The 27894-nt window shown below is 38.7% G+C and overlaps 1 protein-coding gene across 1 annotated transcript in view; it reads left to right on the forward strand.

Moving 5' to 3' along the window:
- dnah9l (dynein, axonemal, heavy polypeptide 9 like) overlaps nt 1-27894 on the forward strand; it is an 84031-nt gene that overhangs the window by 36441 nt on the left and 19696 nt on the right. Inside the window, exons 34-60 of the mRNA XM_088929989.1 lie at nt 565-710; nt 821-937; nt 1469-1607; nt 1699-1791; nt 2529-2723; nt 3837-3914; nt 4323-4455; nt 4979-5106; nt 5690-5838; nt 6606-6756; nt 7816-7947; nt 8764-8937; nt 11967-12171; nt 12766-12931; nt 13693-13795; nt 14334-14573; nt 15168-15329; nt 15813-16006; nt 16809-16971; nt 17789-17912; nt 18910-19052; nt 20132-20293; nt 22163-22396; nt 23547-23693; nt 24241-24354; nt 24722-24865; nt 26095-26277. Of these exons, the coding sequence (XP_088786115.1) occupies nt 565-710; nt 821-937; nt 1469-1607; nt 1699-1791; nt 2529-2723; nt 3837-3914; nt 4323-4455; nt 4979-5106; nt 5690-5838; nt 6606-6756; nt 7816-7947; nt 8764-8937; nt 11967-12171; nt 12766-12931; nt 13693-13795; nt 14334-14573; nt 15168-15329; nt 15813-16006; nt 16809-16971; nt 17789-17912; nt 18910-19052; nt 20132-20293; nt 22163-22396; nt 23547-23693; nt 24241-24354; nt 24722-24865; nt 26095-26277 (4119 nt within the window). The remainder of the gene's footprint in view (nt 1-564; nt 711-820; nt 938-1468; nt 1608-1698; nt 1792-2528; nt 2724-3836; nt 3915-4322; nt 4456-4978; nt 5107-5689; nt 5839-6605; nt 6757-7815; nt 7948-8763; nt 8938-11966; nt 12172-12765; nt 12932-13692; nt 13796-14333; nt 14574-15167; nt 15330-15812; nt 16007-16808; nt 16972-17788; nt 17913-18909; nt 19053-20131; nt 20294-22162; nt 22397-23546; nt 23694-24240; nt 24355-24721; nt 24866-26094; nt 26278-27894) is intronic.

Here is a 27894-nt window from a genome sequence, read left to right on the forward strand (position 1 = left end):
CAGTTCAGAAATTGCTGGCTGTGAGCGACAGTGTGTTGACTTATCCCAGCCTCCAACATACCGATGACAAGAAGGTAGTGTTTTTCTGATAATCTGGGCATACTGTCTATATTTTTCTTTCTTGATTTTCATTGGGCAAGACATTGAGCAGGTTAATCAGCTTAATCAAAATTGTGCCAAAAATGTTTAATCAATGTCCTAAATCTGTATTCTCCATTTTTCTAAAAACAAACGTGTAAATAAAGCAGTTAGTTTAGTTTTGAGTTTCTTTTCTGTGCTCAGTTTATATTTTGTACATGAGGGAATTTGGTTTCTGTGGTGTTTTTATTGTTTGTTTCGCACCCACATTTTAACAAAGTGAGTAGCCTGCTTATAATTTTTAATTACTTCTGTGATTCAATCAGACATGGAGTTGTTTGCACATTTTTATAGGTTCATAGTTTTATAGGTGACATAGGACCAGCGGTTCACATAAAATTGGTTGTGGCTGCTTAAGCAGTCGTTTAAGTTTAAATACTGAAGCATTTCCAGTTTTAAAGTATTTGTTTCTTCTTCTTTTTTTAGTCAATTGGAAACATCTATAAAGGCCTGGCCCAGACGGGAGTGTGGGGGTGTTTTGATGAGTTTAATCGAATATCTGTGGAAGTCCTGTCTGTTGTTGCTGTACAAGTAAAGACCATCCAAGATGCCATTCGAAACAAGAGACAAAGGTCTGCTAACATAAGTGGCTCTCCGACTCACACATTAGATGTTTTTTTTGTGTAAATTGCACAGTTCAGTTGATCTGTGCCTGTTCCTCTTTGTGATTTTTGTCATTTAGGTTTCATTTCCTTGGGGAAGAAATAGAATTAAAACCCACGGTGGGGATATTTATAACACTCAATCCTGGATATGCTGGAAGAACTGAGCTACCGGAGAATCTCAAAGCACTATTCAGGTGGGGATTTGACAAGAATTTCTCCAAGAGACTGCAATTTCACCTGGAAAAAAAAGGAGAAAGCCTGACACATAATATGAAGATTTACATTCCTTACAAATTGAAGGATGTAGGTTATTTTATGGCCTTGGACCAAGACCTGAGAAACGAAACCAAATATATTATTTACTATCTTCCATACTGTATCCATTCATAAATACTGTTTATATTTTGTTTTTCTGATTTTCGAATGAGACGTTAAACCGAGGTCCTGACTCTCAGTGGTCATTAAGGATCCCCTGGCATTTCTCGATAAGAGTTGGGAGTTATCCCGGTGCCTGGGCCAAATTCCCCTCCCCCCCCCGGCCTTTACCGTGGCCTCCAACCTGTCCCCATGTATGACTGGCTAGCACATGCCCTGCGATGGACTGGCGCCCCGTCCAGGGTGTACCCTGCCTTGTGCTCGTTGCTTGCCAGGTAGGCTCCGGCTTCCTGCGACACCGTATGGTATAAAGCGGTTTGACAAATGACATGACATATTTTGTTTTTCAGGCCTTGTGCAATGGTGATTCCAGACTTTGAGCTCATCTGTGAAATAATGTTAGTTGCTGAAGGTTTCACTGACGCTCGCTTGCTAGCCCGGAAGTTCATCAGCCTGTACACACTCTGTCGAGAGCTCCTGTCTAAGCAGGTATGGGGCAGATACATGCATTGACATACAGAGATTTCCCAGTAGTGTATGTGTTCTCTCCAGTGGATTGAATTAATGTACTCTATTCCAGGATCATTATGACTGGGGCTTGAGGGCTGTAAAGTCAGTGTTGGTAGTGGCTGGTTCCCTGAAGAGGGAAGACAGAAGCAGGCCTGAAGATCAGGTAAAGGGAATAGTATTGCTAAATAAAAAAAAAATCACAGTTTAGACTTCAAAAGTATTGTTTAATTTTCTCAATTATTAATATAAGGACCTGTTTTTACACCGTGTTGAAGCATAACATTAGAAATCAACATTTTTTTTTCCCAGGAGAGAGCAGAAATACATATCTTTTTGATCTAAAACGCCTGGAGTAAAAAACGCCTCTTATTTTTTATTTTATTGGATTAAGGATTTTACTTTCTACCACAGTTTTCTTAGGAAATGAATCATTACATTAAAGAATTACTGGAAAATGGAAAATATTCCTGTACTTAAATACTGTTATGTCGCGTTTGCAAACAACAGTAAAAAAAAAAAGTCATTTTAAAGCAAGTTTCATTTTATCGTGTGTCAACTTAGGCCTGCACTACTGAAGTCTCTTAAACATTTCATACCTGTTCTCTATTTTCCTCATACGTTGTTTTTTTCCACAGAGTGTCTTGTAGTAGCTGAGAGCACACTCAAACTAAAATTCTGTTGCCAAACCCAGACACATACACTCAGTGGTAGACCTACAGCAAATCTGTTGTGCATAAAAAACCCTTGATTTGTTATCCCATGGAGATGGAGGTAGCAGATTGAGCTTAACAAGCCATATGGGTTGTAATTGTTGGAGTATGATAAATTCATAATGTTTGTTCATTTTATGCCTTTAGTTATGGTTTGTTTTTCTAACATTAACTTCCCTCCCATTCTCAGGTTCTGATGCGTGCCCTGCGGGATTTCAACCTGCCCAAAATAGTCACGAACGACGTGCCCATCTTCCTGGGCCTAATAAGTGACCTGTTTCCACTGCTGAATGTGCCCCGAAAGAGAGACCTGGCTCTGGAACAGATGGTGCGCCAGTCCATTGCTGAGCTCCACCTGCAGCCAGAGGAAAACTTCACCCTGAAGGTGGGCATAACGGCTTTCTGCTTAGTTTGTCGTGAATCGGATAGAGGCTTTAACATTCGCTGTTTGATGCCATCAGCAACAACATATGGCTAATGTCTTTCCAGCCCTTAGCTATAAACATAAACTGGTTCAAGTTTCAGCCTTTATCTGTGAAGTTGCGCGCAGAAACAGATGCGAGCACTTCAAAATTAAAGAACCAACTCTGCCTCATGTAAAGTTGCAATCACCTAGGACTTGATCTCTCTAAATGAAGTCCTTGTGTTGTGCTATAATCATATTTTCTTCAGACCTGTTTCTGTCCTTTTGTAGGTGCGTTCGTTCTTTTTGCTGATTGCGGGAACATTAACATTAAGCAGAGTATCTACCGGGTGTAGTGCTTTTTTGTGCTGCAGGCCTTTCAGATTGGGCATAGCCTGTGCGGGTTTGGGGTGTGCTGTTAGGCACAGCTGGCCCCCTCGCACCCGGTCTTGTGGAATTCGTTCAGCTAGATATGCCTCGCTACAGAGCCCGATCACTCCTCCAGGTAGTACTTACCCTGCTGTTGGCAATGCAAGGTTTGGAGTTTGAATAAGAAGAGGATAGCTCCACAATGTATTGCCCAAACAAGAGCCTGTTCAGAGTCCTGCTCTCCCCCCTGCTCTGACAGAGTGCTATACTGCATGGATGGATGGATGGGGAGCGCCGTCAAGTCGGTACCGACTCATGGCAACCCTATGGATAGCTCCCCCGTCACTATCCACAGAGTTTTCTTGGCAAGATATGGAAGTAGATTGCCTGCCCTTTCTTCCGCGCAGATAGTGCTGGTGCTGTTGCCGTTGTCACGGAAACATGATCCTTGTCTGCTGCCCAGTATGAGTTATTAGAGAACCTTCTGCCCGACGTGGGACACGAACCCACTACCCTGAGATTATGAGTCTTATGCTCTACCAACAGAGCTAGTCAGGGCCTATACTGTAGCATAGAGCTCCTTAAAAACCGGTCATTCCGAAACACGGGTTTGAAACATTGTTTTGAACTAAAAATGAGAATGTCATCCTGATGAAGCTCTTGGACTTCAACCTGCTCTGTCACCTAAGAATGTTATTTATTCCCTACCTGTCTCCTAACGTGCAGGTGACACAGTTGGAAGAGCTGTTGCAAGTGAGGCATTCAGTCTTTGTTGTGGGAGGTGCAGGAACTGGCAAAAGTCAGGTACTGTGAATTGCCTGGAAATGGACATTAGCCTGAAAAGGCACTGAATGTTCTGGTATACAGTACCAAAGCCATTAATTGCACACCTTTCTGCACTTGTACACTGTCCCCATCTGTGCTGAATTTAAGTTCTGTTGTCATCCAATTAACATGCTGGGGATTTACTGTGTACAAAATAAGGCGTTAGTAAGAATCTGCCTACTTATATAGAGAGAAATAGTGAAAGATGTCATTCATATTTTTTATTTTTAACTTGATATTTATTCTTTTATAGTTGCAGTGCAATGTAGATTTCAAACACGGCAAGTGTTTCATGAATGTAAAATTAGACATTTTGAGGATATTATTTGCTAAACTCTAGCCTCAGCTGTTTGTAGAGAAAAGTGTGGGTTTTTTTTTATACTGTAGATCCTAAAGACTCTCCACAAGACGTATGCCAACATCAAAATAAAACCAGTCTGGAACGACATCAACCCGAAAGCTGTGACAACAGACGAGCTGTTTGGTTTTCTCCATCCTTCCACCAGGGAGTGGAAAGATGGTAAGACAGGTCACATCACAACACGTATGGCTTCGTTTTTTTACTTTGTATGCTGTCACAGTGGATTTCATTTGAGCATGGCAAGAGCTTTTGCCTGATGTTCAATTAATCCACTTTAGGAGAATTAAGGAATAGAATACTATTTTGTGCCAGATATCTGTGTGTGGGTAAGAAAAGTGATTGAGTGTTCACTGTAGCATGGATTAAGGTTGCACAAAATGTTGTTTCTCTGAATGATCTAAATGGATGCTCAGGTTTTATGATTGATTTTCTGTAGTTGTTTTTTTAATGTGCGCCAATGCATTTCATACAGAATGCAGCCTGCTAAAACAGTTCCTGCAAAAGTGGTTACTTCTTTCTGAAATATACTATCTTCCAGGTCTCTGGAATCTGTGAATGTGAAAAAAAAGTATTGTTTATTGTCTTTTTAGAACAAGAAGCAACTCTTTTTTGTTTGGACGTACATACTTGTTTGACTCTCCTGAAGACAATCACACCTACAGAAATGCAATTGATATTGTAGGTTTGTTTTCTTCAACAATGAGAGAACTGTCCCGTATCTCTCATGATGGACCCAAGTGGATTGTGTTGGACGGAGACATTGACCCCATGTGGATAGAGTCTCTTAACACTGTGATGGATGATAACAAGGTTAGCACAACTATTCCTTCCAGGTGACAAAATACCGTCAAACCAACTAGTTGATTATGATAAAATGAGTCAAGTGTGGGGAAGCAGAATATAATCAGGATTTCCTTTGAGTGTAGATAGGGCCTAATAGTTTCCCAGATGTTCGCATTACCAGAAATGCAGACTTTTCATTTTAGACTGTTCCTGTTTTTCTTTCTTCTTTTTATACGCCGCTGCCTCTTTTAAAATATGTCAATCTGCAGGGGTGGTTTCTTTCTTCCCAGAGATTATATTGTTCTTGTGCAGTGTTGTTTGAAATCTTTATTAATCAAAGCATGGTAGCTGCGAACTGTTCCAACATATTCCTTGGAAGGACTAATAAACAACGTTACGCAACTGTTCCAGTTGTTACAGTGGTGGCATAGAACAACATATTTGAGTAATCTTGTAACCGTGTTTAATTTTAACCCTCAGCAGTGCCAACGTGAGCAAGGATTGTCAGTGGCAGTGCGGGAAAAAAACAGGTTTCCACTAGCAGAAATGATGAATACACATTCATTTAATCTAATGTTTATGATACTTGTGATTCTTTCACTTCTTTTAGGTCCTTACTCTGGCTAGCAATGAGAGGATATCCCTGACGTCCTCTATGAGATTAGTATTTGAAATCAGCCACTTGAGGGCAGCCACCCCAGCCACTGTCTCCAGAGCAGGCATCCTGTATGTCAATCCTCAGGACCTGGGTTGGAGCTCGTAAGTGTGCTTAACAATCACATCGTGAGCAGTTGTAGCAGGTCATTTGAATGGAGTAGTTCTTACTCTTTCTAGTAGACATTCTGAAACCAGAGAAAATGTGACTTGTTTTCCCAAAGCCAGGCTACTGAAGGTTCATTTTCAAAGCTGCATTATTAATTCTGTCAAATGTCTTCACAAAAACATCCCCGTTCTTCTTTAAAGCTATCTTGTAGAAATGAAATTAATATCCGAATATAGATAATTAAGAACATAGAGATTATAAACTATAGGTTGTTCTAACAATCTTTGATGTTTGGTTTCCAACAGCTTAATTGAGCCAAAAATCTTGCTCATCCTCTCAGTGATCCTGTGTCTGAAGTTATGGACACCATCACAAATAAATAAAAGCCTAAGGAAATAGATTATTACTGTACTGTATCGAGAGGAACAATGACACACAACAGCAAAGGACAGAGGACTTTTTTTAGATAGTCCAGTGGGTTGGATATACAATTAAACTGAAAACAAAGGCAACTGCTAACATATCCACTGATACACCTTCATATGTACTGTAATTGCAGAAACAAAACACAATTCAAATCCCAACTACTGTAGCCACCTTGTGCGAGTCTAAACTTTTCACAGCAATATAAATGCAAGAAGATACCAGGGGTTGAAAAGGGGTTAAAGCTAATCCTCTAAGAGTACCTGCTGACTAGATTTGACACATGCTGTATTATTCCCATAATTGGGTCTTTTTCAGATTGCTTTTGTTTCTTTTTTAGGTATGTAACTAGCTGGATTGATACTCGAACGGCTCAATCAGAAAGAGCTAATCTGACTATATTGTTTGACAAGTACGTTCCTTACTGCTTGGAGCAAGTGAGATGTAATCTGAAAACAATTACACCAATTCCTGAAAACAGTATGGTGCAGGTAAGTAGCTCCAATCCCATCTCTGGCATTCATCAAGTTTAATTTCCTGGATTTTGTCTCTCTTTTGTGGCTACCTCCTAGAGTTGAAGGTCTCACTTAAGACGATGGTTCTCGTTACTCAGACTCTTCAATTAGTTTTGCACTTCTCACATCAATGTTGTTATGCTACAGTATGGAGAATTACTATACTTTCTCAAATTCACTCTCCAATTTGTTGTTACAGTATGGCACTATATGTTCTTCTATGAACGTATTACCCATTTCCACATTAACACTACAAGAAGATGACTGAGTAGAACTTTTATTTAAAATGACACTAAAAATAAACTGTTTCCGAGTTTCTCATTTTTTATGCTTTAATTGCATGATAACGCACTAGGCTGCTACGATGTTAAAAATGGATTTAGGATGGCAACACTTTGCAGCTCTTTCCCTTTCCCTCTCAAGAATCATTTGTTCATCCTTCATTTGCTACTCTTGTTTTACACACAAAACCTGGAGAATTAGTTCTACTTTTTGTCTATTAGTTGTTGCAATCTCTAGATATTGTTGTAATGATACATTTCTATCCAGTAAATGAACCTGGAAATGCTTAGCATGTTTTAATGTACAATTAGACACTGTAAAAAGCCATAGCTACTTAGTATATTATGTCTCCTTAGCTGTAAAAAGATACGAAACTGTTATTGCTCTTTCTTTCTTGTTATACTGTAAGTCATTTTGAATGATGGTAAATAGATTACTAATTATAGCAGGAATAATCCATCCACCCATTTTCTAACCACTCCATCCAGTTCTGGGTCACGGGGGAGCCAGAGCCTATCCAGGAAAGCAGACCCCAGGGCTGTGAGGCAGCAACGCTACCGCTGTAATAATCGTTATTGATCCAGTGAATGGTCCGGTCTATCTGAACACTACACTGGGAGTGATGATTTGCATCATCCATTTGAATTGTAAAAACTGAAACATGATCACTAACACTTTGTGCCTTCCGAACACTGAAGTATTCCGTCTACTGTAGATTCATGGAGAGATGTATGGGTCTTTTCTCCTTGTCAGACACTGTGCTCTCTGCTGGACTGTCTGCTGACCCCTGAGAACACTCCTCCAGATTCACCACGGGAGGTCTATGAAATTTACTTTGTCTTTGCCTGCGTCTGGGCTTTCGGTGGTGCTCTCTTCCAGGACCATGTGAGTATGTTCTCCTATAGCACTCGCACTTGTGTAATCGTTGCCTCAGATCAGCAGAAATATAAGGATTAAGCCCATCAAAGCCATTGATGTCCAAGCCCTCTGTCTGTGGTGCACATCACACCAGTTTGCCACATTTGTTAGCAGGTCCAGTTCTTTTGGAAATATATTGATGCACTTGCCTGCAATGCTAGAATGTGGTTTTGATTTATGACCCCAACTGACTGCCCCTTCAGTTTTGTAGCATTTATTTTTTGAAGCTTAAGCGGTAATGCTGTGTTTAAAGTACAGCGTGTTTTGTTGATCTGAGTCAAGATGACCATGCTGCACTTTTTTGGTTTGATAGAGAGTGCCCATATGAAACAGGTTTCATAGGGTCACATGAGGCTGTAGTGACATCACTGCTTGGGAACCTCAAGATTCCTCAGCCTGCGGAACAGTGAAAATGCTCTCCTGTGGTTGCTGCAGGGACCTTTCTTATGGGTTTGGCACATGTCTCTGTCGTGTAAGTTGGGTGATCAGCGGTGTCCATGACAGCGGCTTTCAACTATACTGTATGTGGTTCGGTTATGCATGGCCAGACTTCCTAAGTAAGAGAAAAAGGCCAGCAGATTGCTTCACCTTGGATTAAAACTGTCATCTCTTCTGATAAATCTAGCTGAAGATGAATCAGGGTGATTCCCTGTCAGTATTGATGATCATGGTGTTTGAAGCGAAGATCTGTCCAGATGGTGAAGATCTGTCGAGAATGCATATGTGGGAACCTACATGTTTTTGTTGCTGCATCCTCACAGGAAGTTTTTGTGTTTCCCCTAGCTTCTCGATTATCGTTCAGAATTCAGCCATTGGTGGACAAAAGAGATGAGAGCAGTAAAGTTTCCCTCTCAAGGCACTGTGTTTGATTACCTCATTGACCCCCATACCAAGAAATTTGCACCCTGGGCTGACAAGATCCCTCCATTTGAACTTGAGCCTGATGTTTCTCTACAGGTACTGTAATTTCTCAGAACAGTAAGTGGAGATCATTGATTGTCTTAGCTTGTTGGTTACTTGCAATATTCTTCCATCAGCAGCGTCTGCTAGCAGGCAGCCTAACATGCACTGCTGTTAAGTCTTCGACATTTTGTATTCCTCCACTCTTTCACTCTCGTGTGTTTTCTTCTTTATGCAGAAACACATTTCTATACTGTGGTTATCATGGAAATTGACATTAATGACAAGGACCACCTGACAATGTGTCACTTAGATTTGATTGGCAAACGTGATGGATCAACTCCTAGAGCACTCTATATTGGATGCTCATGTACAGTTCACCTTGTGAATGTGAGTTAAAGATTGCTAGATGGCAAAACTGACTTCTTCTCAATCTTGAAGACAAACAAGAAATTCTCTTCTCACCCAAACCAAGATGTATTAATAATCACTAACCTTGTTACAAAAAGTAGAACAAGTCGAGTACATTTCTGATGCTGAAACTTAAATACATTGTAACATCTGATGGAGCTAAAGATGTCTGAGAGTTTTGCACAGCAGATTAGGTTGCATGAATACAACAGGTCATAATGTAAGTGCAAATTCAATATATAGTGTAACTTAAACACACAACAAAAATATGATCAATTACTACATCAGTGAGGGACAGAAAAAGGCAAACAAACACCAAAAAAATGGCTTTTTTAAAACGTTTTTTGTACACTTGACATTAATGCAACAAGCTGTGCTCAAACTTTACAATCTGCAATTTATATTTAATGAAATTAAATACAATCATCTTTGTTTTTATTTAGGAAGGAACATCATAAAAAATAAAAATATGAATATATTGCAGAATAATATACATAATTTCTAAATTATATATGGCATTTATACATTAAGTATTAATCACACGTGTTTTGATTACATTTGTTTTCAGCTTCTCTAAATGTGTTTTTTGCATTTTTCATTTAAAACAAATTTCTCTTTTATACAGCTGTATTATAGCACAGCACTTTACCTCCAGACATTGCGTTGAGAAAGGTTCAAGATTCTAAAGCAGTTCAGAAGACTCAAATGAACACTTGACAAGAATTCAAGGTTGCAAAGGACTACAGCTCAGAATGATTCTGTTCTTTTAAATCCCTGTTGGGCATTTAAATTTTATTGTTCCTGGTATTTGTTCTCAATGGCAAATTAACAGCCTTCCTAGTGCCATTCAGTTTCTTTTCTGAAGACAAGGCTTAAATTTTGTCTAACTGCCTGAATTTACTGCTTTTCTATATTTCACACAGCAGAATCAATAATGTGACTGAAGTGAAGAAGATAAAAATTTATGGTATCTTGCAATTTAATGGTTGAAAAGATGCAATTTGAAAGATCATAAATTGTGAAGGAGTTTATGCTTCATTGGCCTTGATTCAGTACTTGCTGTTAGAACTTGATTTGTGACTGTCTGCAAAGTGTGATTAATGATGTGATCAATGCATTGCCACAGAGCAGTACAGCAGTCCTAATGCTCTTCATTAGAATAAATAAAATAAATTGACTGCAGCTTTATAAAAACTCTGTAATGGTTAAAAATCAAAAAATGTCAGCCTCCAGTTACGATTTAGCTTTTCTTGGTCTATGCCCACCTATATCACATTATTCATGACAACCTTTCTGAGATGTAGAGGGGTCTGCTTAACATTGTCAGACTTATCGCAGAAAAACGAAGTGAAACATTGTGAGAGAAGTGAAAATAGGTTGTTTTGTTGACTGGATCACGCCTTTGAGGAAAAAAATGTAGATTCTTTCATCATACAATAACCAGGAACTAACGCTTTACCTGGAAAGTGGGGGACAGCAGTTTTGCGAAGTTTAAATTCAGAAATTTACAGTTCAGGCTTATTAAACGTTTACAGAGTGATCTTTGTGCAGATTGCTCTCCATTTGCTTTACAAAACCCATTCTTTACAATAACTTTACAAGGAAAATTCATTTTACTCCAGAATTACTCCAGAAAATTGGTCACATGGTTGCTCAAATTAAAGAAAGCCAAGTGCATATTCTGTTGTTCAGCTTGTCTGTTTTCTTATTTTTTGCACAGCATATACTGTACAGGTATGTCTGTTGTAACCCTTTTGCTTACTTTATGCTCATTTAAATTTGATTTACTTCTTTATTGCCATCTTTCTCACCCATTCAGTCAGCCCTGACTGGCTATCCATTTTTTTATTTTTGTATTTATTTCATATAGAAAAACACATTTGAGATTGTTCCATGATTGTTTCTTTTTAACCAATACAAATACATTTTTTAATTAATCTAAGGTGCTACAGTGAATATACAGTAGGACAGTTTTACCTAATCTATACTCCTTTTATAAATACCATTTCAGTGTTTCCAGATTTCTGTATTGGGATAAACTGCAGGCAGAAGATTGACCAGTGTTAATAGCATTAAAATGAAAACTACATAAGTCACATTGCATGTTGATATTTTGTTTTTCTAATTAGAATAATAGAAGATTTAGGTGTGGATCTATATAGTTCATAGCCTTTTTCTGTTTGATAAAATGCTTTTATGAGCATGCCATTTTTTGCATTATAATAAATAGTTTCATTCTGTCCTCATAAATAGTACTTTTTAGATATGGATTATTGAAGTAGGTTACAAATAATGGCTGGGGAAAGCATCTTTCCGTTGGAGAATGATTTATGGAGTAAAAGGTTGTTTTAAACTCTGATTGTAGCATTACAAAATGATAATGCAATGCAGCCATCCCATTTAACATATACTTATTTTATTCTTGCGAATGGGAGTCAGTTTAAGATCTGGACTTTTCCAAGAGATGTGTAAAGACATCTGTATAAATAAGATTTGTGTATGTCTACATACAGCACACACATCCTCGAGTACAGGATAGAATGTGAGATTGTATTTAAAATATTTCTCTACTGCGCACATTCCGCTAAACAGCTTCCTGAAGCTACTCGACGGGAGCGCTTTCTTGTGAATGACCTATAAAGTCACTCGGAGGTTTGTTTTTTCTTCTTCGACAGACGGTTCTGGTGCACTCGGCAGAAACCATTTGCCTGACGTATTTTGTGGATTTACTAGTGAAGAAAGGCAAACCAGTCATGTTGGTCGGGAACGCGGGAGTGGGGAAAACGATCTTGGTTTCAGATAAGGTTTCCAAACTGTGCGAAGATTACATGGTGGCCAAAGTTCCCTTCAATTACTACACCACCTCAGCCATGCTGCAGCGTAAGTGACGCTGTCCGTCTGAGAACACAACACAGTCCACTGAGCTGTCGCCTGCTGCCGGATGCCCCCCTTGTGTTTTAACCTTTATTAGTAATGTGCTCATTATACCTGATCTGAAAGTTAATTCTGCGTGAAAACATTTAATTGCATGCCTTGCAGAGTATGAATCCTAGATTCTAATAAGGAGCATTTCGTGTTAATGATTGTAGTTGAATATGTGCATATAAATTGCAAACTTTTTTTCTGTAGTTGTTTTAAATCTGCTCAAAATTGTTTTGTTTTTTTTATTGGAACCTACCGGATCTGAATAATAAGCTGGTATTTAAAATTGTTTTTTTTTAAAAATACAATAAATATGAATTAAAAAATTATTCCGTTAAGTTAATGTTAAATGGTTTAAAAATAATTTTTAATTGCTTGATTTCAGAATTATTATTAATCGATGCAACTTCATGTACACTTATGGCAGTTTATGGTAAATAATTGTTTTTCAGACATTGGTGTTTAGCAGGTTTTGGGTCTCAGCTGATGTGTATTTAGCGTTTCATGTAAATGTTATGATTCTTAAGTGACTATAAAAACGCTTTGTTGTAGGTGTTCTTGAAAAACCACTGGAGAAAAAAGCTGGAAGAAATTTTGCTCCACCAGGCACCAAGAGGCTAATTTATTTCATTGATGATCTAAACATGCCAGAGGTAGACATCTATGGCACTGTCCAACCACACACTCTCATTAGACAGCATTTAGACTACAGCCACTGGTAAGTGTGTTTGCACAATTCTTTACATGACAGAGGAAAGAGTCTGAGGTATCCCGACAGCAGTACAAGGATTTATGAACATAAGAAAGGTTACAAATAAGAGAGCAGGCCATCCAATCACTCCTGTGCTCCCCCAGTCATTTCTGACAAAAACAAACTAAGCCACTGAGCCTCTGACAGTAAGACAGAAGTACTCGTCATTTAACTAGATTGAACAACAACCAAGGCCCGTGCATATTACAAAGGTAATTTCTGTTTTTTTTTCTGCCTGTAAAAAATAAAATATTTTTCCATGTTTCTGCCCTCCATAGTCCTGAATATAATTATTTTTGTATTTGTTTGTTTTCCGTAAAATACAGATATCCTTATGCACAAATAAGGTCCACCTAAACGTTGCCTTCTTTACTGCAGCTTGTAGTGTTACTTATCTTCCAGCTGTCTCCCTAAAGTCAATCAATAAATTAAGGGGAAAAAAAGCAAGTTGGAGACAGGACGAGGTCAGGCTTCAAGGCACGGACAGGGAGGTGGTGTGGTGAAGGAAAACTGACAGAGATAATGTGTATTTAGTAAAATTAATGTTTTTCATGCCGGTTGGCCTTACCAATAAAATCTCAGTATCCTTGAAAATGTGGCAGCTTTGTGCTGTGACTCATAGATCTTAGACTCAAAGCCTAATAAATACCGAGTTGAATTAAAATTAAAAAATGGTCTCTTAACTGCCCAGGACTGGATCATAAATGAGCGCTCTTTCCTCTGTCTAGGTATGACAGGCAAAAGTTAGTTCTGAAAGAAATACACAATTGCCAGTATATCACCTGCATGAATCCTGCAGCTGGGAGCTTTTCAGTGAATCCGAGACTCCAGGTAAATGGGTTTCATACTTTATCAGGGTAAATAGACTGTTTATCCTGAAGAGCACTGCAGCAAAGACTGTCCAGGAGTGCAAAGGCAGAGCCCATAGCATAGTACCGCACTTCTTACTGTTTTAAAACTTCTTTGTTTTTTATTTGAAGATTTTTTCCCCAAAAAAAATGTGCCATAGCAATCCCAGGTCATTACACTAACCCAACATTTCTTTATGTGAGAACGCGACAACTCAAATAAACCTGTCAGGTCAAAACCACAAGGGTGGTGAAGCCGTTCCATTTCATACATTAGTGGGGGATTTTTTTGTAACCATTTCAGAGAGGTTTTAGCGATTAGATTTCTGCCAAAAAAAAACCCTGTTGAGAACTAGGAACAAACAAGTCCTGCTTGCTTGAAGCAACATCGAATCACAAGCGTGCACTCAAGATCTAGCCGGCCTTAAGACGGTAACGCGCCACCAACAAGGAAGAAGGGGTGGAAAGTGAAATCGGAAAACAGACTCATCCCTTTTTCTCCCGTCCTGTTGTGTTTCCAGAGACATTTCTCCGTGTTTGCTGTGCATTTCCCTGGGACTGATGCCTTGGTCACCATCTACAGCAGTATCCTGAGCACCCACTTCCAGCAAGGGGGCTTCAGCTATGGAGTCACTAAATCCGTCAGTACTCTGATCCAGGCCGCGATCTGCCTGCATCAGAAAATGACCCAGAACTTCCTGCCCACGGCCATTCGGTTTCACTACATCTTTAATTTGAGGGATTTGTCCAACATTTTTCAGGTACTATATATTTTTTTTGAATGGGTTGCTAGGCGCTTCAGTCTGTTTGGCGAATTTCAGATTTGCTGAGGCTGTCTGTCAGTTCAGCTATGGCTAAATTTTGGATTTGTGATTCCTGTCTCTTGCTGCAACTGTGAGCGGGCAGTACTTTTTAATCCCGTAATACCTTGGTGAATAAGGTTATATCTTCAAAAACTCAAGGTGAGAAGTCACAAGTGGTTGTGAGATGTATTATGCAGTGCATTGCAGCACTGTTGTCTCAACAAGTGTTGAGAGTATAACATGTCTATTGTATCTGTAAGAAGTAGAAGTCGATAACTCAGAACTTTATTCTTTCTATGCTTCATATAAAATTGATTGTTTTTAGATTGTGTATTTCAGTACCTATATTTCTTGTCTTTCTCATTAAATGCATGTGTTGACCTACAGTTAACAGTACTACTGATAAAACATTTGCTTTATGGTATGAGCTAAAGATGGGTTTTCTGTTTGTGTTCATAAGGTTCAAAGCAAAGAAAGAACTCATTTTATGCTCAAAATACTGCATGTGGTTCATAGTCACTTTTTGAAAGTCTCCTGGAATTATATTTTCAGGGGATCCTGTTTGCTTCCCCAGAATGTGTCAGATACCCAACTGATTTAGTGAACTTATGGCTTCATGAATCATCCAGGGTTTATTCTGACAAGCTAATGGAGGAAAAAGATGTCGAGCTTTTCAACAAAATTCTGATCGACACAGGGAAAAGATACTTTGAGGTAGGATGCTACCGACATGATTTTCTTCAATTATACACCCACTTGCCATCATGGTACATCTTCTGTGAATACCTAGAGACAAGTTATAAGTATAAAAATTATACTTGTCGCTGCTGTTATTTTAGTCAACTCTTTTAATAATAAAGTTCTGATCAATATAAGGTAAACACAATCATAATACTTCTGCCACTGCATCACTGCAGTCATGCTGTATAAACAGATCTCTCCAACACATCTGAGTAGAAAATAGTTACTGTATTTGCTTTTTACCTTTAACTGATCTTAGAATTATTGGAAGTGCAGAATTGTTGCATGAACAGGGTTAAATTAAAAATGAAACGCTGTAGAACACAGACAAATGTTTATAAGGTATAACTGGGTAATTCAGTTGGAATTGGTTAAGACCTTACAGATATTATTTTGAACTGTAACTAATTTTGCTTGCATACATCAAATCAAATATGTGACTTTTTTTGTTTTTAGGGAGTCGACGAACACATGTTTATCCATCAGCCTCTTATCTACTGTCACTTTGCTCAGGGAGTCGGGGAGCCTCGATATTTCCCTGTTTCTGACTGGGAGAAACTGCATAAGACTTTGACTGAGGCTCTGGAGCATTACAATGAGCTACACGCTGTCATGAACCTTGTTCTGTTTGAAGAAGCAATACAGCACATGTACGTCCTCTGCTTTGTATTAGTGGTTAGAGACTACATGGGTAACTTGAGCAGTGTGCAATATGTAACATGAGAACTAACACCCCACCCTGTGAATGTGTATACCCAGCAATTCATTAATTTATGAAGTGGAACCAAACAAACTTGCACCAACAGCTGTAAAGTTGTGGGGTCAAGTTGCTGCTGCGCACACTGATGTACCCTTGATGTACTTTACCCCAGCTGCTCCCCTCCCCCCACCTGTAATCTGTACAAATGAGTACCAACATCCCTTGCGGTGCAATGGATCCCACTCGAGGGGGAATCATGTACTGTCACTCCACTTAACACTACAGACACCAGTATAAGATTCAGGATGATGCTCCTCTAGGTTTGTGTGTGGATTGTACTTCTCTGAGCCGTCTGTCCTTCATAAATGTTGTTTGCGAGTCAGTGTTAATTTGTCAGTTATACCGCTACTGTGTTTATGAAAAAAGTTACTGACTGTAGCTCAAGTTAGTTAAAATATAGCTAGGGAATTGGTACAGGTTGCTAATATTTTTACGTGTACAAAAAATAGGATTTGAACCCCACTAACTTGAGCAGCAAATAGTTTGACAAACATTGCCTCCAATATCCCAACAATCAGATTGAAACATTTTCAACTGCACTTTGTCCTGTTCTCTGGATATAATATTATGGAGGATTTTTTGTTTTCGATGCTGGTTTAGGTGTTCACGAAATACGAATGGGCATTCTCCAAGGGCACCCAAACCTCAGAATATATGTAGCGCCCGTGACACCCATGGTTCTGTCCTTGTAGATGCCGAATCAGCCGAATTCTGGAGGCGCCGCATGGGAATGCCCTTTTGATAGGGGTTGGCGGAAGTGGAAAGCAAAGCTTGTGCCGTCTGGCAGCGTTTCTCAGTGTGTTGGAAGTGTTTCAAATCACTCTTCGCAAAGGCTACGGGATCCACGATTTAAGGGTGAGAAATACAGATGTCTTCAAAACATATAAAGACACCAAGACAGAGGGAAATTAGGTTTCTCTTTATCTGTGACATTGATAATATATGTATTACTAGTTAGTGGGTCTCATTTCTTCTCTTTTCATTATCTAATGCTTTCTAAATGTTTACGTTATATACATATGCTATATTTCTTCCTCACTTGAGCTTTATTATTATTTATACTGTATTTAGCAAAAAAAATACTCTGTGATTGCATCACTTGTCAATCCTAATGTACACCTGTTGTACACCTTAAACTTGTTAATCTCCCTTTACTTTAAGTTAAAAATAAGGGCTGTATATACAATACAAATGATGCTGAAATGCATAGACCAATGCAACAAGATAGTAATGGGAATAGCTTTTGTTGTGTCTTTTAAAGACTCACGGGGTATTTGTTAAAGTTATAGCCAACTTTGTTAATTTCAGCCTCCAGGGCTTGTGTTTCATTGGCCTTTTCACAAGTTATGTCTTCGCCGGTGGACAGAGGTGACATAAGGTCAAGCAGTCTGAAAAACCAAAAAAATGATGCATAGCCAACAGCACGCTGTCCCTGAAACACGTCCAGCCCCAGACTCATAATATCGCATTCATGTCTTCTGTCTTCATCCCCTGTTCATGAAGCGATCATTCTGTTCAAGAGCACCCTCAAAGCGATCGCTTTTGGATCAAAGTTGTCTCTGTGAACAGATGAAACTCCCACTTCTCCTGTGTGATTTTAAGTTAATCTGAAGCTCACCGTACTGGGAAAGTTCACTTCCTGAGGTTGTGATTGCCTTTTCTTTATACACAGAGTGACATTGCTGCCCTATATATGAAGGTTGGGGTGAAAAACATCGGGACTGTCTTCCTTCATACAGATGCTCAGATACCAGATGAGCGCTTTCTAGTACTAATTAATGACATGCTGGCATCAGGTACTGTGCAATTTAGCTGAATGATGTAGGTTAGGGCATTGTAATAATAGCAGCAGAGATCTATGCTTTAAAACTTTGACAAACATGCTCATCATCAAAACACTTCAGACATAAAGCATTGTAAATGAGCGTAGGTCACTTGAGTTTTGAATAGGCTTCATCAGCAGGGGTTAGGGATCAACCTTGGATATTAGTTATACTGGAGATATCAAGTCACCTTCCATAACCTAAGTAAAATAAGCTGCTTAAGATAATTATTTGCAATCAGTAAATGTAGAGTTCATTATAAAGGCTTTTTTTAAAATATAATTCTGTATTGTTCGCATGAAAAAGCCATACAAAAGAACACAGTTTAAGTGTTATTTTAGAAAGTGTGCTTTCTGTTTGAAAAACCTTCCTCCTGCTGAACATGAAAGGCTGATTAACCTTTTAAAGGTAAAGATCTACAGAGAAACGGCCTTTTGTTCTAATCAACTGACCAGTTAAAGTTTCACCTTGTAACCTTAAAATAACTGTGCTTTTTAGGGCCTCTTTTTGTACATTGGTGGAAAATAGGTTTTATTGTAAATGCTTTATTCTACATTTTAAAGCAAATTTATTTATGAATTCTAACAGAAATAGTGAAGTATAAAGCAAAATCAATGAAAGAATAGGGTTTGCTTCCTGACAGAGATAAAGATAAAGAGACAGAGACAATAATTCATAATACGGAATATAACTGGACAATTAAATTTTTCCTCGTTTGATTGCTGATTTATTGTTTTTTTACCCTGCGAGTTTTAAAGTATGTAAATGTAATTATTATGTATTTGTTCATTGTTTATAAAGTGTTTAATTTATGTTTGACATTCTAAGACACCAAAAGCAGCCGTAATCTTTTGCACATTTACTGTACCTCTTCCTTTCAGCAGTACCAGGTGGTCAACAGAAGCACTGTGGCCGGGTGCAGGCAGCCCTGGTGCAGTCTGTGTGTACTGAGCAGCGATGTGTATTTCAGGGGATATTCCAGACCTGTTCAGCGAGGAGGAGGTGGACACTGTCATCTCCTCCATTCGGATGGAGCTGAGAGGATTGGGGCTGCTGGACACCAGAGAGAACTGCTGGCAATTCTTCATCGACAGGATTCGCAGGCAGCTGAAGGTCAGTTCTATATTTATACCAATTACTGTAGATTGTCCAATGTGGAAAATGTGAGCCTCAGCTGTGTTTTGTACTGCTAAAAATTGTATTTCCTCGTTTCCAAATGTTCTGTGGTGAAATATCTGAAGATTGGTGTCTGTTTCTGTTTCCTTTCTGGGTTTGTTCGACTTTTGTAAAAATATTAATAAAGCAAATAAGGTTAAAACCCAAAGTAATCCATCAGTCCTGCTCTGGCAAATTGTATTTACTTATTTAATATTCAAAAGAAAATATCTTTCTGACTAATTAGTAATTCCCTCACGCTGTTTATACATTTGCGCTCTGCGTACTTTGCTTTCCCAGATAGTAATGCAATTAAGCAAAACATTTTTTTTGTAAAATTGCTTAAGTAAGTATAATTAGAAAGTGGAAAGTTTCTTGAGTTGATAATGTGTAACTATGAGCACTGTCGTGTATAGAAATTGTTGTTTTTTTACCTCCTGAAATAAGTCCTACTGGGGAGGCTTGCTGCTCTAAGGTTAAGGCCCTTGGATGGAATATGTCAATGGTGGTATTTGTTCTGGAAAACACATGCTGGATTTTCTCAGAGCATTTCCAGACACAACGTTTGTGTGAAGTGATTGCTAAGGAGACAGTATGGCAACTTCATATTTACGTTCGCATGCTTTTAATTAGGAGCTGTTCTGTGTGCAGCGCTCAGTTGGGTAAAACAGAAATCGCTGCCAACGCCACCTCTGAACTAGAGTCAGACATTTTCCATAACAGAACCACTCTGTAATCTCAGTGAAAACGATACCTGTTAGCTTAGCCCACAAATGCCTAGCTGACTTCATGTAGTCTCTGCCTAGCGTGTTATTAAATGTTGGCTGTCTGGTTTAACTTCAGCTGTGACGACGGTTATGACGTGATGGAGTGACACTTCAATGAAGTCGACCTCCGTGCAGTACGCTTTCTTGCTGACCAATTCATTGTGTGTGGTGTCTCTGCTGGGTCCCCCCCCCCCTCCCCAGCCACAATGTTTGGCTAAAACTAATTTGTCTTGCCACTCTGTAATTTACGTGGAAACATATGCTCCCCAGGTTGTCCTGTGTTTCTCTCCTGTCGGCTTCACTCTGAGAACCAGAGCAAGGAAGTTTCCAGCTCTGGTGAACTGCACCGCCATCGACTGGTTTCACGCTTGGCCTCAAGCAGCCCTGCAGTCTGTCAGCAGCACTTTCATCGAGAAGATAAATGGACTGGATGTAAGCTTAAACCGATCGGTGCCTGATGTTGGCAAACCCTGCAGTTCTTTCATTGAGAGAATCACCTACAGTAGTTGCTTGATGTGCAGGTGGACAGAGCAAGAATCGTGTGCATTTGTTTGCTTAAATTTGGGAATGGGGAATACTGAGTTCTCAGATCACCTAAATACTTTAAAGACCATTCTTTATACACAATGCGAAGTAAACACCCTGGTCTTTCAAAACCTTTCAATACATAATCTGAGTGACCACGGATGTATGAAATTAAACTCTAAAATTATTTACTCAGTGCCATTCCACCAGTCAGTAGCTAGGTTTCAGCAGAAATCTCCCCTAGAGACCTGTAAAACAGTTATTTTTTACTCCATAAGAAAATATTCATGCCAATCCACACAAGCAGGGAGAGCTGGCCTCATATTCTTATTTTCCAAACTTATTTTTGCTTCTGAAAGCACAGTTAACAGAATGGCATCCATGAGAAGTTTGGAAACTTTTTGTTGCTTGTGCATCTGTGTGAAAACTAGGTACGGCAGAATCCATTTATGCCGCCGTGATCGGTTACAATAGAAATAAATAATTCATGATGAAGGAAATTACTCTAATTAGCAGGCAGTTCAAGTCCTTTGATAAAACTGAGGTCTAATTCCGTGAAGGGCAGGAAGTGCTGTCATCAGTCAGCCCTGAAAAGATTAGCATCTATTATGAATGAGGGTAGGCACCCTGGTGAAGTCATGTGTGTCCCAGAGACAAACTTAATATCTTCCAAAATGGGACAAACTTAGTCTCACAAACATACCAAGGCTGCTGCTGGGCTATTATGTGCAGGTACAAGCAAACAACCATAGTCATATCATTCTCTTCCTGTCCATCATTCTGACAGCTGTGAAAATACATTTTCCATGCAAAGTAGGGAATAAATCACAAGGCCTTTGTTTAAAACCCCTTCAAGTCCAAGATTTTTGTTAGGGGTCTTTTCTGATAAATAGCTCCTCGAGCACAATCACAGTCTCTGAGGCACGGAAATTCATCATGAGATACATATAAAAAGTCAGAAAGAGCAACCTACAAGTGGAAGGGTAGCATATAGTCATGGCTTAGATTTATTTTTTTTTTGAGTTCTGTAAACTTCTGTGAAAAAGACTCAAGCAAAACAGTTTCCATTGGTGTTGTTTTTTTTACAGAGCTGTTATTTTTATCCTCGGTGACCATAAATGACCATAAAAATGCAATTAAAACATTTCTCCCGCTTACATTGTGCGATTCATATGTACACGGAGCTGAAAAGTAGCTAATCCCACAGTGTCAATAGAACACTGGTGGGCGTGAGAGGCTGCCATTCAGAAGAGCACTGGGAAAGATAACAATAAATGGCTAATAATGACACTTAATGAGCTTGATTAAGTTGATTTGTTATGAAAAATTAAGTAGCAAAGGGTGAATGTAGGCGATATAATAAGAGATTAATTTTAATAGAATTGAAATGCTGTAGGGTTTTAAAACACAATTGGGACTAACACGAAAATTCTAAAGAACAATTACAAAGGAATGCAAAATTAATTCTTAACAGGCATCTTTAGATAATTACATGAAAAGATGTACTTCTCTTTTTTTCCAACACCAGATCTCGTCTGCCTTTATATGTAATTTTTATAAACTCTTTTTATGTCAATATTGTTTTAATAAATTAAAGAATTCTTGGGGAAATTAAAATATTGTATCCATTTGCCAGAAATATTTGAAGTTTTACAATGCCTTTGGTATTTCTGAAGATAAAAGCAGACACTGCTTATGTTTAACCACATTTAGACAATTTGAACTGTTCTTGAAAGATTTTTTTTCTCTCATTTTTCTTGACTATTTTCTTTTTAGCCTGAAGTCAAAGTTTCCATAAGTGAGTTCATCTCTTATGCCCACACCAGTGTAAATGAAGTGAGTGTCAAATACCAGCAGAATGAGAAACATTATAATTACACCACACCCAAGAGCTTCCTGGAGTTTATGAAACTCTATGGCAATCTACTCGATAAGAAGAGGAAAGAGTTAACCCAGAAGATGGAGAGACTTGAAAATGGACTTCAAAAACTGCAGACAACAGCTTCCCAGGTTAACATTTCATTCTGTTTCTGGATTGTGTAAAAAGTGAAAGCTTAAGGTGCCAATTAACCCACGTCCTGTAGCTCCATAAAGACTGCGTTTTAATGATATATTTAACCTTGCCAGTGATATACTTCTGCACCTAATTTTTCTTACTTTTTTTAGTCAAGCGATCAGTGATCAGGTCATTTCTGTTTGCAGTTATTTAAGAATGCATTAATTGGCTAGTAGTTTTATATTGATATAAGGTACAACATCCCTAAATATTTACAGTGTGATCTTTTTTGAGACATTATACCCATTCATTTCCCTCAGAATCTACTTTTCCAGACATGGGCATGTGGAGAAGCTTACATTGTGACAATATTTGGGTATTAAAAATCCATTCCAATCAGACATAGGTCAGAAAATTGACTACATATTTAAATAGAGGTGAATATTTAATGGGAGTTTTAAACTGATGTTGGGGAGGAGGTCAAGCTCTAATCTCACTCACTTCTGGTGAATCAATATCTCACCTCCTGAGCCATTTACACAACTTTTCTCGCACCCCATTTCACCCTTGCAGCGGCTCCACACCTCATTCCCCGCAAAATGAAACGGGGGGTGGGGCGAAGGGTCTTTTCAGCCTCGACTGTTTGATGATATGGCCATTCTGCCATTTCCTCAGCCAGGAGAGACATGCCAAAAGATAACATAATCGCGGGTGTAAAACTTGATATGCTGTTCAAAGAATGTATGCTATTTATGATTTATTTTTCTCAAAAGACTTCTTTCTGGCCGCACACACGTCACATTTACACGGCAAAAAAAGGATACTGAATTATGTTTTTAGAATTTTTTTTTTAGTGGTATTCAGGCTCCGACTGTCTCGCCAACAACACCAAAGCAAACGTGGGAAACGAGCAGGTTTAATTAAACGAGGACCTGTTGAGAAAAATTTCCAATCATCTTGTTGAGAATGAGCGCATTCACAGTATTCATCTCGAGGCATTATTCTTTATTTATATGAGTGTGAACGTGCATCTCCAGAGGACCCAAATTAATTGAATACGTTAAAGAGGAGGCCCGAGGCTTTATTTATTTTCAACTTCCTGACACTTGTTTAAATTAAACCACCGCTGGTGTTCAATTTGATTGCGCTATTATGACTACTCAGGTGGAGGATTTGAAGGCGAAGCTGGCGACTCAGGAAGTGGAACTTCACCAGAGGAACAGGGACACCGAGGCTCTCATTGCTAAAATAGGCCAGCAGACCGAAAAGCTGAATCAAGAGAAAGCTGTTGCTGACGCTGAAGAACAGAGGGTATCTTTACTAGTCTTTGGTCTTGCTGGTCAAAAACGCACAATTTTAAACTCAAATGGGAGTGAACAGTAGCACCCAAGTCACGATTGACACGGGGAAAAAATGTCAATATGCAGTAGGCTGGGCCCAGCAAGTGTTAAAATGATCTAGTACAGCTGCTGTTTTTTTTAGGATTACATAGAGCAAACAGCTCAGGAAAAACTGCATTTAATACAAAGAACAGGGCACACCCAGAACTTGCTTTAAAGCAAAATGTTGTTATTAGGACCTGGTGCTGTTACAACACAGGAAGTAAAATTAAAAGGCGCAACATAATGTGCGTACTGTTTAATTAGCTATATTCTCTAATCTTTAGAGAAACCTTTAGCTTTGTGTTCACAGTTTGGGAGGAGGAGGGTAAATATTGTGTTTCCATTGCCTTTTCTCCTCGAGCCCCAAAAATATGTTTCACACAAGTGTCTCAGACTCGGAGGGTAGGTTGAGATGTTATTTTCGCAGGGAAACATTCAGAGACAGGCAGTAAAACATGTGGCTTTGTGCCCTGCAGGTTGCGGCCATCCAAGCAGAAGTTACTAAGCAGCAGCAGGAGTCAGAGGATGACCTGGCCAAAGCAGAGCCTGCCCTCAATGCTGCCAATGCAGCTCTTAATACCTTAAACAGGGTAAATTAAACTAATCTAACTCCTCTTTTTGCACAATAGACTGTATGTAATGACAGACGTTAAAAATACGACAAAAGCTATTAGCCATGATTCTCATTTACTGCTGTTTTAATGCCTGGCAGTACACATGTATTTTATATATCTCAAAGGAAAGTGAAATCTCAGAGCTGCTTTTATCATCTTTTCCAGCAGCCTCATATTTTATTAAGGTACTGAAAAAAGTTAATGAAATCCTGAAAATCTATGAGTTCTCTTTGGTTTCACTTTGCTCTTCAATACATATTACGTTTAGCTCAGATACTGTACATACTGTTAATACAGCATAGTATTTGTAATCACTGAGCATTTTTTGCCTTTTACATTTCAGCTAAACCTGACTGAGCTGAGGACATTTCCTACTCCACCTGCTGTTGTTACCAATGTGGCAGCGGCTGTTTTGGTGCTCCTGGCCCCTCATGGCCGAATCCCAAAGGATCGAAGTTGGAAGGCAGCTAAAATGTATATGAGCAAGGTGAGACAGCTTACATGGCAGCTGTTATTTAAGTAAGGAGGGTTGAGCCTATAAATCCCAATCAGAGATTCCTATGGGCTGAATAGGGTGAAGACCTCAGGTTTAAGCAACTGGGGAAGAGTCTCATTTAAGACAGTGATAGACCTGTCGTACATTTTTGGGGTGTACGTACTGTATGTTAGTGGCTTATTTACTAAAAAAGATTAGTTTTAAAAGGCCGTCCACACTATAATTAAAAAATAACACAATCTAAGATTAAAGCCAACTATACAGTAACTACCTATAATTTCTTTTCAAAAGGACACTGTCATTTGTTCTCTGAAAATATACTTTAATATCGTAAAGGCAAACAAAATATGACAATTGCCTGGTGTGCTACAATGCTACATTTTATGCTGCGCAAAATGATTTTGAATAAGAAAATACTTTTTACAGGATATTTTCTGTTGAACATATCCCATTAAATACATATACAGTACATACACTGGATTTGTCATTTCAACGTGCTCTTCCTGATATGAGTGATGTTTGATTCTGACGCAAACCTGAGAAAGGAGCTGCATCAGTGTCCAGTGCCTGCAAAGCAACAAGTAAAGGTTCAAAGTAGAAAGAAAAAAGCAGCTGCTTGGTTGTTGAGCCTTCTACAGGTTTTAGGGAGAGAGAGGAAGGTAGCAGGGGTAGAAATAACAGGAGACCTAAGGACAGAGCAGGAAGATGGCCGATTGTACATGTCAGAGCAGTATTAAAGATTTTTCCAAGCTAGTATCTCCTCATTTCACCTCTCCTGACCAAGATTACACTGACTTTTCTGTTTGCATCTTTTACAGGAATTTCAGGACTTGAGAAAAACATCAGAAACCAATATTATTCTAAAACATGGATGACACTTTCCCTCTTCTCTCAGTGACGTTTTTTAAAACCCCTCCATTCAATTATAGATTCCAGCTTTTCACCCCTCTCTCCCAAATCTTCCTTCATTTGGATACTGTTTCTCACCCACTCTTTCATTTTACTGTGCTTTACAGTATATCCCTGCTTCTCTTCTCTCTCCCTCTGTTTTATAAGTCCAGTTTAGAAGAAACAGTAATTATTCAATATTTTTGCAACCCGAAACATCAAAAAAATATTACTGGTGCTCAAAAACGCCCATCATAGGCTCCTTGAGCCCCTGTCGGTTAGAAATGTAATTTTTGAGTTTCGGAAGGTGCTTTGTCCCTTGTGTTTGACAGGTGGATGATTTCTTGCAAGCGCTGATGAATTTTGACAAGGAGCACATCCCTGAAGCCACTGTCAGAGCAGTGAAGGATGAGTACCTCAGCGATCCTGAGTTTAACCCTGAGTTTGTTCGCTTAAAATCGTCAGCAGCAGCTGGGCTCTGCGCATGGGTTATTAACATTATCCGCTTCCATGAGGTATATAGCACTGTGACTTGACTATAGGTTAACCCTCAGCATTCCACACCATACTGTGTGCATATCTACCCTAAAACTAAATTCCTGCTAATGATTGAAAACTGAACATCTGAGATCTTTTGTTTTACTGTTCCTTGAAAGTTAATTAACATATCGATATCAAGATGCCCATCAAGACTAGATCGTTGCTATGGTCTTATTTCACACATGCTACTTTATACCTGATGTTTGCTGTCCCCTCCTTTTAACAGCACATTATTCAGTACATTATATATTTTTCTGTTTGCTGCATTCGTGCAATGAACCCATGCGATGAAGTTCTTGTGTGCACAACTGTAATTGGATTTCAAAGTAAAGGTCCTGATAGACACTTTGATGCCGAAATGCGGAAGATTAATAAAGAACCACGTTAGAAGTATCATGATTTAATCCTTTGGATGAGCTCATTTTTCATTGTGTGTTTCACAAGCATTATCGCATTTATCACAGGTAAATAGAAAACTTCTTCAAAAGTGCACATGCTCATTAATAACATGACGCATGATTCATCTTAGTGCAGCATAATTAATTTCAGTGACATTGCGTAATTGTTCATTTTTGTCACAATGCATATTACTGGTTTTCATTTCTCCCGATAATCTGCATGCCTATCACGCTGACATCGACAAAAGATGTATGTAAGTATTGCTCTAATTTAATGCTTGAGGGGTTTGATGCTTTCTCAAAAGTTTGAGTTACAAGTAGCAATAAGCATTCCTAGACTGAAAAAAATATTTCTATGCTCACAATAAAAGAGAAACAAATAATAGATTAATTTCACAATTTCTTAGGTGAAAGTGTTTCTTGAATGTTAAGATTTGCATAAGCAAAGCAACATGGCTAAGAGTTTAATTGTGTAAATAGAATTGCATTTCCACTTGTTCAAGTGCTTGTGTCATTCAAATTGTATCAATCAAGTACATAATTAAGGGCTTTTCTATAAAAATGATGATCAGTGATGTTATTTATTCTGTTGTTAATCTTTATAATGTGTGAAAATATGTAGAAAACTGCTTACTTCTGCAAATTTTCATAATTATCAATGTAATAATTATTACAAAAAGGGATCGATCCTTTTCTAAAACAATGCAGTTGAGCAGATTATTCATATAGGGCCTGTATCTTCCTTACGTCACACACTGTTAAACTTGTCAGGACCTTTTTTTTTAACATTCACCGTACATTTGGTATAAATAGCAGCATAGACAAGCAGTGGGTGGGGACGTAGGTGGTGGGTAATGTAACAGAGACCTTAATGGAAAAAGAACCTAAATTATGTGTTTACACCCCTTTCCACACACCCACACACACACACACACACACACACACACACACCAACCATTTTTGATAATGGGCATTACTTGTTATAGGAGGCCCTGAAGACATTTATAAAGGAGTAAACTCCTAAACTGTTTAGCACAGGAGATGGTATGGAAGAGGACCCCCAAAACACTCAGCCATTTTCATGAAGCACCACCCCTGCACAAGAGGGGTGCAATCAGCCCATCTAGGCAATTTGAGAGTTATTAGATAATTGATGAAAGGATCAATTATCTCATCCTTCCATCCTTGGAAGAT

The sequence above is a fragment of the Atractosteus spatula genome, chromosome 13 (genome assembly GCF_055471065.1).
Source record: "Atractosteus spatula isolate fAtrSpa1 chromosome 13, fAtrSpa1.hap1, whole genome shotgun sequence".
NCBI classification, from domain to species: Eukaryota; Metazoa; Chordata; class Actinopteri; order Semionotiformes; family Lepisosteidae; genus Atractosteus; species Atractosteus spatula.